A 13,672-nucleotide genomic window follows, 5' to 3' on the forward strand; every position below is an offset into this window, starting at 1 on the left:
TTTGAGAATGAAAATGTGTTGGGAGGGGTTTGTGCGTGTCGTGGGGCCGGATCTGGGGGTGCAGGGGCTGGATCAGGGGACACGGGGGAGGGGCAGGAGGGGGTTTGGGGGTGTGTGGGGCCGGATCTGGGGGTGCAGGATCAGGATCGGGGGGTGCAGGGGGTGTGCAGGAGGGGGTTTGGGGGTGCACAGGGCAGGGTCTGGGGGTACAGGGGATGTGCAGGGCAGAGTTTGGGGGTCCATGGGGCAGGATCTGAGGGTGCACTGGCTGAATCTGGGGGTCCATGGGGCAGAATCTGGGGGTGCAGGGGGCGTGCAGGACAGGGGGTGCACAGGGCAGGGTCTGGGGGTGCACAGGGCAGGGTCTGGGGGTGCACAGAACGGGACCTGCTGACACAGGAGATGTGCAGGGCTGGATTTGGGGGGGCAGGCGTCAGGATCGAGGGGTGCAAAGGGGTGTGCAGGACAGGGGGTGCACAGAGCAGGACCTGGGGACACGGGGGATGTGCAGAGCTGAATCCGGGGGTGCACAGCAGGATCTGGGCACACAGGAGATGCACACAGCAGGATCCGGGGTGCAGAGCAGGATCCGGGGGTGCACAGCAGGATCCGGGGTGCACACAGCAGGATCCGGGGTGCACAGAGCAGGATCCGAGGTGCACAGAGCAGGATCCGGGGTGCACAGAGCAGGATTTGGGCACACGGGGGATGCACAGAGCAGGATCCGGGGGTGCACACAGCAGGATCCGGGGTGCACACAGCAGGATTTGAGCACACAGGAGATACACACAGCAGCATCCGGGGTGCACACAGCAGGATCCGGGGTGCACACAGCAGGATCCGGGGTGCACAGAGCAGGATCCGGGGTGCACACAGCAGGATCCGGGGTGCACACAGCAGGATTTGAGCACACAGGAGATACACACAGCAGGATCCGGGGTGCACACGGCAGGATCCGGGGTGCACACAGCAGGATCCGGGGTGCACACAGCAGGATTTGAGCACACAGGAGATACACACAGCAGCATCCGGGGTGCACAGAGCAGGATCCGGGGTGCACACAGCAGGATTTGAGCACACAGGAGATACACACAGCAGCATCCGGGGTGCACACAGCAGGATCCGGGGTGCACACAGCAGGATTTGAGCACACAGGAGATACACACAGCAGGATCCGGGGTGCACACGGCAGGATCCGGGGTGCACACAGCAGGATTTGAGCACACAGGAGATACACACAGCAGGATCCGGGGTGCACACAGCAGGATCCGGGGTGCACACAGCAGGACCTGCTGACACAGCAGCCAGCCCAAGGCGGATCCGGCGATGCCGGGCGCTGCCTCCGGAGGAAAGCAGCGAACTACAGCTCCCGGCAGCCGCGGGAGGCTGCCCGGCCGGCCCAGCTGACCCTCACATGACCGAGCGGGGCCGGGATGGGGCAGCGCGATCGGATGTTCAAGGTGCTGGTGGTGGGGGACGCCACGGTGGGCAAAACCTCGCTGGTGCAGCGCTACGCCAACGACAGCTTCAACCGGCACTACAAATCCACCGTGGGAGGTGAGCCGTGCCCGGCCTCCTGGCGGCTTCTCTCGGGCTTCCTTTGGGGTTTTTAGGGGGTTTTGGGGTGTTTCCCGGGCTGTGGTACCCGCCCGTCCCGATGCGCATCCCGGCTCCACCCGGGAGAACTCGCCCCTTTCTCCCCCCGGGCTCGAGGGTCGGGATTTGGGGCAGGAACAATCGCCTCTCAGCACTGCTTTAAGCGGAATTAACTCGCACTTCTCTCCCCCCGAGCCCGCGGGGGATTTTATCGCTGTGCCCGGCTCCTTTGGGGTTCCCCATCCTTCTCCTTTGCTTTCCCTTCGCCTTTGGGATAACCCCCGGAGTTACAAACTGGATACTCTGAGTTTACTCGGGTGAGCCCGGCAAAAGCAGCAGCAGCGTTAATTTGGCATTAATTAGAACGGCCCTGAGCTCCCAGAGGATCGTGTCGCTGTGCTCGGCTCCTTTGGGATGTCCCATCCTTCTCCCAGCCTTTGGGATAACCACCCCAGGAGTTATAAACTGAGGTTATAGGTTCAGCTCACCTCACCTCATTAATTTGGCGTTAATTAATCAACCCTGAGCCCCCAGGAGCTTGTGTCCCTCTGCCTGGCTCATTTGGGGTGTCCCACCCTCTGGAATTCCTTCTCCCACCTCTTGGAATAACCTTTTACTCCAGGAGTAATAATAATAACGGATAGTTTGAGTTTACAGGCTCAGTTTATCCCAGCAAAACCATCAGCAGCGTTAATTTGGCATTAATTAATCAGCCTGGCCTCGCTGCTGAGGGTCAGCAGGGCTGTGAGGAGGAGGCTGGGAGTGGGATTTTGGGATTTTTTTTTTTGTCTAAATGAATAACCTGGAAGGAGCAGGAGCTGCCAGGATCCACCCAGGAAATCTCCCCATGGAGCCAAAATCGTGGGGGTTGAGCTCAGCTCTTTAAATCTTGTCCTTCCTGCCCTGAGAGGGGCTGGGTTAGAGATGGAGAACTGCAGAGTTTTCTGTGCCCGTGGTCTCTCCCAGCAGGAAACGCTGAGTTCCTGAGGGGGATTTTTGTCTTTAGTTCCTGCCTTTGGAGCAGGTTTTGCCCTGCAGTGAAACTCTGACACATCATCAGGATGTGAGAACAACACAGAGCTGCTGCTTCTTCTTGTTCTTCCCTTTTTGACTGAGTGTCCTGCTGGCAGCAAATCTGGGGTGATGTCAGGTTGGGAGGGAGCTCCCAGCTCCTGTCACCCCACACATTGCCCTATCCCATGGAATTGTGCAGGGATGCTGAGCCTGAGCCAGGATTCTGACAGAGTCAGTGCTTTTGGCTTTGGGCTCTGGGAGATGGGGAGAGGCCGTGCAGGGAGGAGCCCCGTGGTGCACAATGGCCCTGACCAGGATTCCTTCCTGCCTTTTTTTTTTTTTTTTGGGAATTCTGCAGTGGATTTTGCACTGAAGGTGGTTCAGTGGTCGGAGTCGGAGACGGTTCGGCTGCAGCTCTGGGACATCGCAGGTATTCGAAGGGTTTGTTAAAATTCTTCATGTTTGGGCCTTTTCCCCCTTCTTTTTTCTCCTTCTCCTTCCTCTTCCCTTTTCCTTCCTTCTCCTTCCCCTCCCAAAATCAATCCCAGGAGCCTGTGGTTTCCAGGCCCAGGACTGCTGTTGCTTTGCTGCCTCCAACCTGCTGCGGTAATTTAAATATTTAATTAAAAATCCACCTGCAAGGAACTCACCCAGCAATTCCTGCCGAGCCTTTCCTTCCTGCTCCAGAGGCTGGGAACGTGGAACTGGCTGGATCTGACACTGCTCAGCTCCAAACCTTGTGTTAAAACCCGAATTTCCACCACCCTGCAGAGAGGGGGGCAGAGAAATGAGTTTCCCCAATTTTTCTGGCACCAGGAGAGGTTTGGGCACCTCTGGAGGAGAAGAGGGCTGTGGGTTTTGGGGTGTCTGGAATCCTTCAGAAGGCAGCAGGAGGGAGAAGTTGGCACATGGAGCAGAGCAGAGAGGGGCTGGGTTCAGTTTGGACCCCAAAAAAAGGAGTTTGGGGTGTGGGCAGCAGAGGGGTCACCCTGGCACTGTGCCCTCGGGGTGCCCAGGTATTATTAATTATTACTGAGGTAATCATTAAACCTGGCAATCATTAAAATTTTAACCGGCAATAATTAAAATTTGGGGGCTGCCCCATCCCAGAGGAAGGTGTCACTGCCCATGGAACTGGGTGAAATTGGGTCCCTTTTTTAAGCCAAAAAAATCTGGAATTTCATCGTTCTGTGGCCTGGGATCTGCCCAGTGCAGAGGTGCCCAGGCAGAACACACCCAGTGCCTCAATTATTCCCAAAATAATTAATCAGACATCGTTAATTCCCAAATTAATCAGACATCATTAGTGCCAGCTGCAAAAACGATGCTTTGGGTTGGTTTTTTTTTTGTTTCTTTTTTTCCCCACTGAAAAAAAAGTCCTGCTTTTTGCTAGTTTCATGAAACGACCGTTTCCACAGAAAGGACACACTTTTGAATGAACAAACCCCAAAATATCAACTCGGGGCTGCGGGAGAATTTTGATTTTTTTCTTTTTTAAATTTTTTTTTAATGATTATTTATTTATTTAAGTAATTAAAATTTTTTCTTTTTTTTTTTTTTTCCCTTTTTTTTTGCCTTTTTTTTTTTGCCCTTTTTTCCCTTTTCTTTTTTTTTGCCCCCCTTTTTTTTTGCCTCATTTTTTTGCCTCTTTTTTTGCCTCTTTTTTTTTTCCCCTTTTTTCCCCTTTTTTTTCCCTTTTTTTTGCCTTCTTTTGTTTTTTCCCTTTTTCCCCTTTTTTTTTTTGCCCTTCTTTCCCCCTTTTTTTTCTTTCGCTTTTTTTTTTAAAACCTTTAATTTTTTCCCTGTCTCTACCCCCTCAGGGCAGGAACGCTTCACCTCCATGACCCGCCTGTACTACAGGGACGCCTCTGCCTGTGTCATCCTCTTCGATGTCACCAACATCAGCACCTTCAGCAACAGCCACAAGTGGAAGCAGGACCTGGACAGCAAAGTGGTGCTGCCCGACGGCGGCTCCGTGCCCTGCCTGCTGCTGGCCAACAAGGTGGGCACCCTGCAGCTTTGGGGGGGTTCAGGTGCCTTTTGGGGTGGTTTTGTGTGTTTCTGCGTGAGTTTGGGTGTGGAGCTTTGGCAGGATCAGGGACACCCGAGTGGCTGCAGCCCAGGAGCTCTGGCTGTGTCCCTGTGTCACCACCCCTGTGTCCATCCCAGTGTCACCACCCCAGTGTCACCATCCCGGTGTCACCACCCCGGTGTCACCATCCCGGTGTCACCACCCCTGTGTCCATCCCGGTGTCACCACCCCTGTGTCCATCCCGGTGTGTCCACCCCAGTGTCACCACCCCTGTGTCCACCCCTGTGTCCATCCCAGTGTCACCACCCCAGTGTCACCACCCCAGTGTCACCATCCCGGTGTCACCACCCCGGTGTCACCACCCCAGTGTCACCATCCCAGTGTCACCACCCCTGTGTCCATCCCAGTGTCACCATCCCAGTGTCACCACCCCAGTGTCACCATCCCGGTGTCACCACCCCGGTGTCACCACCCCGGTGTCACCACCCCGGTGTCACCATCCCCGTGTCACCATCCCCGTGTCACCACCCAAGTGTCACCATCCCTGTGTCACCATCCCTGTGTCACCATCCCAGTGTCACCACCCCTGTGTCCATCCCAGTGTGTCCACCCCAGTGTCACGACCCCAGTGTCACCACCCCGGTGTCCATCCCTGTGTCACCATCCCTGTGTCACCATCCCAGTGTCACCATCCCAGTGTCACCACCCCTGTGTCACCACCCCTGTGTCACCACCCCAGTGTCACCACCCCAGTGTCACCACCCCAGTGTCACCACTCCAGTGTCACCACCCCTGTGTCCATCCCAGTGTCACCATCCCGGTGTCACCACCCCGGTGCCACCACCCCAGTGCCACCACCCCTGTGTCCATCCCGGTGTCACCATCCCCGTGTCACCATCCCCGTGTCACCATCCCTGTGTCACCATCCCAGTGCCACCACCCCTGTGTCCACCCCAGTGTCACCACCCCTGTGTCACCACCTGTGTCCACCCCAGTGTCACCACCCCAGTGTCACCACCCCTGTGTCACCATCCCAGTGTCACCACCCCTGTGTCCACCCCAGTGTCACCACCCCTGTGTCCACCCCAGTGTCACCACCCCTATGTCCATACCGGTGTCACCACCCCTGTGTCACCACCCCGGTGTCACCACCCCAGTGCCACCACCCCTGTGTCACCATCCCAGTGACCATCCTTGTGTCACCATCCCAGTGTCATCACCCCTGTGTGTCCATCCCGGTGTCACCACCCCGGTGTCACCTCTCTGGCTGCTGAGAGCCCTGAGACACGTTTGGGATTTGGAGGCTCCGTTCCAGCCGTGCCTCAGTGGGGTGTGTCAGTGACTGAGATGTCAGATAAAGGAATCGCTGCCTGCAGTGACATCCCTGGGAGGAGCCTGTCCCGAGATCTGGGAGCTCTGAGCCGCCTCACGCAGCCTCCGAATCCGGGAGAAATCCCTCCCTGGGAGGGCTGGGAGCACAGATTATCCAAAAACCAAACAACAAAAAAAATTAAACCCAGATTATCCGAAAATAAGTGGCTGTCCCATCCTTGGGGGTGTCCCAGGAGCAGCCTGGGGCGGTGGAAACGTCCCTGCCCATGGCAGGGATGGAACTGGACCATCTGAAGGTCCCCAAAGCCAAACTTTTGGGGTTGTGCCCCTCTGATGGGTCTCACTCCTGTTTTGCAGTGTGACCTTTCCCCCTGGGCAGTGACCAGGGAAGAAGTGGATCGCTTCAGCAAAGAAAATGGATTTTTGGGCTGGGTGGAGACGTCTGTGAAGGAAAACAAGAACATCAGCGAGGCCATGAGGTGAGGACAGTGACTACTGAGGTGGCCAGGAGTGAATTCCCTGCCCAGGGCTGCGGCTGCCCCTGGATCCCTGCAGGTGTCCAAGGGCTTGGAGCAGCCTGGGGTGGACACAACTGTCCCTGCCCAGCCCAGTGACATTCCTTAAGCTGATTTTTTATTAATTCCTGCGGTTTCTGTCATTCTGAGCTTTGCTTTTTATTTTTTTTTACTTCTTTTTCTTTGATTTTTTTGCTTATTTTTCTTTGATTTTTTTACTTTTTTCTTTGATTTTTTTGCTTATTTTTCTTTGATTTTTTTGCTTATTTTTCTTTGATTTTTTGCTTATTTTTCTTTGATTTTTTGCTTATTTTTCTTTGATTTTTTGCTTATTTTTCTTTGATTTTTTTGCTTATTTTTCTTTGATTTTTTTGCTTATTTTTCTTTGATTTTTTTTGCATATTTTTCTTTGATTTTTTTGCATATTTTTCTTTGATTTTTTGCTTATTTTTCTTTGATTTTTTTTGCTTATTTTTCTTTGATTTTTTTTACTTCTTCATATTTCTTTACATCTCTTCTTATTTCTTTACTTCTTCACTTCTTCTCTTCTTATTTCTTCACTTCTTCTCTTCCTATTTCTTTACTTCTTCTCTTATTTCTTTCTTTATTTTCTTCTTATTTCTTAACTTCTCTTATTTCTTTACTTCTTCTCCTCTTCTTTCCTCCCTTCTTTTCTGCACTGCCCAATGCTGCTGGTTAAAAAAAAAAAAGACCCCACCAATCAACCCGAGGAATTTTTTGGCTGTTATTTTTTTTCCCCCCCAGGGTTCTGATTGAGAAGATGATGTCCTCATCCTCAGGAGATGGAAACTCCTCCTCTGGAGCTGCCACTGGGGACTACATCAACCTCAGGGAGACCTCTCCTCCGGGCTGGGGCTGCTGCTGAAGGCACTGACGGGCTTCTCTTCATCCTCATCATCATCATTTATCAGCATTTATTATCATTTATCAGCATTTATCATCATTTATCGCCATCACCTTCCCCTGAGCTCTCACTGCTTTGGGGGGTTTATTTTTTTTTTCCCCCCAAAGTGATTTTGAACTTGCCTCTTGTTCAGTGACTCTTCCCTCAGCAGAGCCCTGAGGAGAGACCTGGAGGGAGGAAGGGGAGGGGGAAAATTCCTCTTTTATCCCACTGGAGCACAATCCATGTCCAGGCTTGGATCACACTGAATTTTTCATTTTGTATTTTTTTAAAATTTTGAGCACTTCCTCCTCTGGCAGGGCTGTCAGATGGATTTATTATTATTATTATTATTATTATTATTTTCATTTTCTGCACCTTTTTCCCCCCTTCCCCAGTGACCTTTGAGGACACAACCTGTTGCCTGTGGATTATTCCCAATTCTGTGGGATTGCAGCCGATTTTTCCTGCTGGATCTGAGTCCTGGAGGGAGCAGCACATCCTCACTGCCACCAAAAACCTTCTTGGGGACGAGGAGCATCAGCACCTTGAAATTTTGGGGGGTAAATTTGGGCTCAGCACAACCCTGGGCTGTGCCTGCAGAGCAAAAACCCCCAAAATTCAGTCAGGAATTATTCCTTGTGTTCCCTCCTCACCCCCTGTGCCTCCTCCTGCCCCTTTATTAGTGCAAGGAGCTGTAAAAAAAAAACAAAAACAAAAAACAAAAAAACACCAAAAAAAAAAAATCAACCCAAAAAAACCCCCCAAAAAACAAAAAAAAAAAAAAAAAAACTAAAGCAAAAAAAAACCTTTTTATGACCCCACAAAAGCCTCTTTGGGCACTTTTTTTGGGGCCAAAACTCCTGAGCCCAAACAGCTTTTGGCAAGTGCTGCTGAATTGCCTTTCCCCAGCAATTCCCCTGCAGCCAGGAGAGGATTTGGGGTGGGAAAAGCTCCCGAAAATAAACCCTCCCTGCTGCTTTAGTGGGGCTGGGGGAGGAAAAGTTGGTGGGATGAAAGGAAAGGAAGGAATTATGGAAGGAATTATTCCATTATTCCCTTTGGTGCCACTTTGTCCCACACATGGCCCAGGGGCTGGTGGTGGAGAGCAGCTCTGGTCAAAAATTGGGTTAAATCAATGAGAATTTAGGGTGGAGAGCAGTTTTGTCAAAAAAAAAAAAAAAAAAAGGAAAAAGAAAAAAAAAAGGTAAAAAAGAAAAAAAAAAGAAAAAAAAAGGCTTTTAATCCTAGAAATATTTAATCTTATAAATATGTTTCTAGTTCTTTGTAGGTCATGAAAGAAGTGCCTGATTTTTATTTTTTTTAAGGAGCAGGTGGGGTTTTTTGTGGTTTTTGTTTGTTTTTTTGGGGGGTTTTTTTTTTGGGTTTTTTTTGGGTTTTTTTTTTGTTTTTTTTTTTTTTTTCTTTAAACACACCTGAAGATTCAGATGTTATTTATTGATTTTTTTTTTTTTTTGTGCTTGCACCTTGAAGTATTTCAGCAAAGAACTCTCCTTAGGGGTGGGAGATCCTGCCCAGGCTCCACTCACTGCTCAGAGCAGCTGAAAATCCCCAATCTTTCTCCATGCAGTGACAGAATCCAGGAATGGTTTCAGTGGGAAGGATTTTGGGGATCCCCCAGTGACATTCCCAGGGATCCACTTTTCCTTGGATAATCCTGGGCCAGGGCCTCCTCATGAGGAATTCTTGGGAATTCTGCAGGAAAATTTGGTTCTGTTATCACTTTGTGACCTCTCAGTGCCTCTTTTAATCCGTTTCCTCCAGAAGTGCCTCTAAAAATCCACCAAAAATTCAATTTTTTTTAAAAAAAAATCTATTTTCTGTGCTGCTCCATTGGTTTCTAGTCCCCACTTGTGCCCTGGGGAAAGTTTTGGGTTGTTTTTTTTTTTATTTTTTCCCCATATTTACTGTTGGTTAACAGCTGAAAAAATAAAAATAAAATGAAAAAAAAGCCAAATAAAACCCCCCCAACGAGCTGCACAAAAGGAGGAGCCGTTGCTTGGGGCTGGTTGTAAAAGCAGACAGGAAAACCATTTCCTTGGGCAGCTGGGAGTGTTTGGAGAGATCTCCCTGTGCTTAAAAAAAAAAAACCCAAAAAAAACCCTAAAAAACTGTCCTTTAATTAAAATAAATTCAAAATTTCCCCATCCAGGAGCAGCTTGAGCCAAAAAAAAATTTTATTTTGGTTTTTTTTACAAAATAATTCTGTTTTTTTTTAGAAAATAATTACAAGGGGAAAGGCAGGAAATGCCTTAATTGAACTTTTGTTGGTGTGGGTGGGTTAAAAAAGAAAAATTCAGTATTTCAAATAGGAATCAGAAATTGTCTTTATGCAGCTTGGCTCGTGGCCTTTATTTAATAAGGAATAAAATTCCTTAATAAAGAATTTATTAGGAATTATATAAGGAAATTTATTAGGAATGATATAAGGAAATTTAAATAATTAATTTATTAGGAAATTTATTAGGAATTATTTAAGGAAATTATTTTTTTCCTTCTATAAATCCCTTAATAAGGAATTTATAGAAGGAAAAAAAATAAGGAAAAAAAATAAGGAAAAAAATAAGGAAAAAAATAAGGAAAAAAATAAGGAAAAAAATAAGGAAAAAATACGGAAAAAAAAGGAAAAATATCTTAATAAGGAAAAAATAAATTCCTTAATAAACTGTTCTTGTTTTCTCCTTCCTGGAATTTCACTTTTGTGGCCCTGGGCCTAAAAAGCACCCGAATTTCAGGGGCTGTGTTTTGTGACTTGGTGGCTGCCCCACAGCTGGAGAATTTCCCTGCAGCCTCAACAACAATATATCATAATTTAGCTTTTTATTTTATTTTATTTTTCTTTTTTAACTTGCTTGCTGGTAAACAGAAGGATTTGAAAGGTAAAACCCTGACCATTGTAAAATTCAGTATTGTGGTTGTGTAAAGAGGAAAAACTGGATTTTATTCCACTTCACTCCGGGCCTTGGCGCAGTGTTACAATGGTTTAAAATTGAAATGAAAATGAAAATGAAAATTAAAATTAAAATTTGAGTTTGCTCCGTTGGTGGTGGTTGTTTTGCTCTCTGAACAGCTCTAAGAAATGAGTTTCCAGGTTAAAAATTGGCAATAAAACCAACAAAAAATGGCCAAAACACGGTGTGAGCTGCCTTGCTTCCCCCCAAAATATCCTCATTAATATCCTTAATTTTATCCTCAATTTTTGTATTTTTATTTGGCTCCAAAGACACCAAAACTCGTGTGTGTGTGGGGCAGCCCCAGGGGATGGAGCCAGGATTTCCAGCACCAGGAATTCCCTTGATGTGCTTTCTGCACTTTCCTCTTCGTGGCTCTTTAATTCGGGGTATTTTGGGGGTTTTTGATTCCAAAATTAGGATTTTTCCTGGGCATTGATGGGCACCAGGGGCAGGAAAATATCCTGGAGTCCAAAAGGAAATTCCCCTGAACCCAAATGAGCCTAAAATTGAAATTAATCCCATAAATCTGACCGTATTTGTATCATCTTCTCACTGTTCCCAATGTAGAAAAAATAAGATTTAAATGCTGGTTTTTTTACTAAAATGGAGGGATGAACCTCCAAAGACCAAAGATGCCATTTGAATGGCTGTGGAATACTTTTGATTTTCCCCTTTTCTTACCAAAACGAGGGATTTTGGGGGTTTATAGGGAATTTGAAGTGGAAAAAAAGCAAAATACCTTCAGTGGGCTTTGCATCAATTGTAATTATAATTTCCCTGATTAGCACAGGGAAGTTGGTTGCTGGTGGAAGCAGAAAAAGGATAAATGATAAATGATAAAATCGATGGTAATTATCAATTCACTGATAAAAAAACCCCACAGTGACGAGTGGTGAGGATAGGAAATTGTGATTTCTCAGAAATTTCCCGAGCAAAATCCACCCCGATTTTATCATTAGAATAAACTTAATAATTTAGTTATTCGATTACATTTCGCAATAATTTAGTTAGTAATAAAATTGATAATCTAATAATTTAAGGATATTATTTTTTTTAAAAAAAAATTCTTTTTTAAAAAATAAATTTATTTTTTAGGGGCAAGGAAGGAATAATGGGGGAAAATCCCTTGGAATGGGGTGTTTTGTGTTGATCCCATCCCGATGTGGATTCCATGACAAAGGGACAATTCCATGACAAAGGGACAATTCCATGACAAAGGGACAACGGGGCTGGAACGGCCCCAGGGCTGCCACTGCCCTCCCCTAACCTCGGCTGCCTAAGTCGCGATAGGCGCGACAGGGATGGGATCAAACACGAGGTAAAACAAACAAATAAAAGAGGAAAAAAAAAGAGGGCAGAAAAAAAAACCCTACCAAAAAAAAAACCCCAAAAGCAAGAAAGAAAAGGGAAAAAAAAAGCCAAAAAAATAATCCTAAATACACACCTCAAAATCTTAAGCACATAAAACACCAGAAAAACAAACTAAAGAGGAAAAACCAAAAGGGCAGAAAAAAAATAATAAAAAAAAACAAAACCAAAAAACACCCAAAAGCAAGAAAGAAAAGGGGAAAAAAGCCAAAAAAATAATCCTAAATACACACCTCAAAATCTTAAGCACATAAAATAAACTAAAGAGGGGAAAAAAAAAAAACCACCCAAAAAACCCCAGAAGTAAGAAAGAAAAGGGGAAAAAAAGGCAAAAAAAATTTCCTAAATCCTAAATACACACCCCAAAATCTTAAGCACATAAAACACGAGAAAAACAAACTAAAGAGGAAAAACCAAAAGGGCAGGAAAAAAAATACCAAAAAACTCCCCAAAAGCAAGAAAGAAAAGGGAAAAAAGGCCAAAAAAAAAAATCCTAAATACACACCCCAAAATGTCAAGCACACACCCAAAAACCCCCAAGCAAAACAAATAATTAAAAAGAAAGAAAAAAATCCAAATACACACCCCAAAAACCCAAGCAAAACAAACAAGAAAAAAAAAAGAAAAAAAATAAAAAAATCAAATTTACTCTGCTGAAAAAGCCTCAATTTTTGTGTTTTTATTTGGCTCCAAAGACACCAAAACTCGTGTGTGTGTGGGGCAGCCCCAGGGGATGGAGCCAGGATTTCCAGCACCAGGAATTCCCTTGATGTGCTTTCTGCACCTTCCTCCTCGGGGCTCCTCAATTCGGGGTATTTTGGGGCTTTTTGATTCCAAAATTAGGATTTTTCCTGGGCATTGATGGGCACCAGGGGCAGGAAAATATCTTGGAGTCCAAAAGGAAATTCCCCTGAACCCAAATGAGCCTAAAATTGTAATTAATCCCATAAATCTGTTGCTATCTGTATTGTCAAACGTGTCGCCTTCGTGAAAGTTATGCACAAAAATAAGATTTAAATGTTGTTTTTTAGTCAAATGGAGGGATGAACCTCCAAAGACCCAAGTGTAAAAGGAAAAGTGAGTGATTGTGGCAGAAGCTGCCATTTTAATGGCTGTGGAATACTTTTAATTTTCCCATGGTTAAAGAAGCATCCTCTTTTCTAATCGAAATGAGTCATTTTGGGATTTCTGGCGAGTTCAAAGCGCAAAAAAAATCCCAAATCTTCATTGGACTTGGCATAAATTGTGTCTGTGCCTAGCTGCTGAGTAGCACAGGGAGTATTAGCGGAGGTGACACCAGCGCTGGTGTCAAAATCTGCCGCTGACACCAATTAATTGCATTTTTTCATCATTAAAATTAACGACACTGACCCCGCGCCCGGGGCCGCCTTTTCCCTCCAAAACCGCGCCGGGCCCGCGCGGCGAATCTGCGGCTCGGGCCTTCAGGCCTCGCAGCGCCCTAAAAAATTCCCGGAGGAACGGGGAAAAATTCCAGCGTGCTGCCGGTGAGGGAAGGACGCGGCGGGCGCGGAGGGACCGGCGGGATGAGGCGCGGAGAGGCCGCGGTGTCACCGGGAGCCCGTGGCGAATCTGCCGCCGGAACTCCGCCGCGTGCGGCCCGCGCTGCCCGCCCTCCCCGCGGGGACAGTGGGCGGGGCCTGCGCGCCGTGATGGTTCGAACGAACCAATGGGGCGCGGGCTCTCGCGGGCTCTGACCAATCAGCGGTGGAGGGGGGCGCGCCCAGCGGGGTCGGCGGTACCGCCCCCCCCGCTCGCATCCTCTCGGCGGGGCGAGCGCGACCATTTTGCGGGGGGGAGCGGCGGCAGCGGGACCGGCACCGACACCGCCACCGCCACCGGGAATCAGCGAGCGACACCGGGATCGCGGCCGGGATCGGGCTCGGGGAGCGGCACCGGGGGGCGGCGGCGGCGGCGC

The 13,672-nt window shown here is 47.7% G+C and overlaps 1 protein-coding gene across 1 annotated transcript; it reads left to right on the forward strand.

Annotated features, from left to right (window-relative positions):
- The first annotated feature begins 1,424 nt into the window (after positions 1–1,424).
- On the forward strand, positions 1,425–8,094 carry RAB29 (RAB29, member RAS oncogene family). The gene is made up of 5 exons (XM_066335959.1): positions 1,425–1,557; positions 2,969–3,040; positions 4,431–4,612; positions 6,332–6,453; positions 7,255–8,094. Exons 1-5 carry the CDS (start codon positions 1,434–1,436, stop codon positions 7,373–7,375), a joined length of 621 nt encoding a protein of 206 aa, XP_066192056.1. The 5' UTR covers positions 1,425–1,433; the 3' UTR covers positions 7,376–8,094.
- The last annotated feature ends 5,578 nt before the right edge of the window (positions 8,095–13,672 follow it).

Source organism: Sylvia atricapilla, chromosome 25, assembly GCF_009819655.1.
Source record: "Sylvia atricapilla isolate bSylAtr1 chromosome 25, bSylAtr1.pri, whole genome shotgun sequence".
NCBI lineage: Eukaryota > Metazoa > Chordata > Aves > Passeriformes > Sylviidae > Sylvia > Sylvia atricapilla.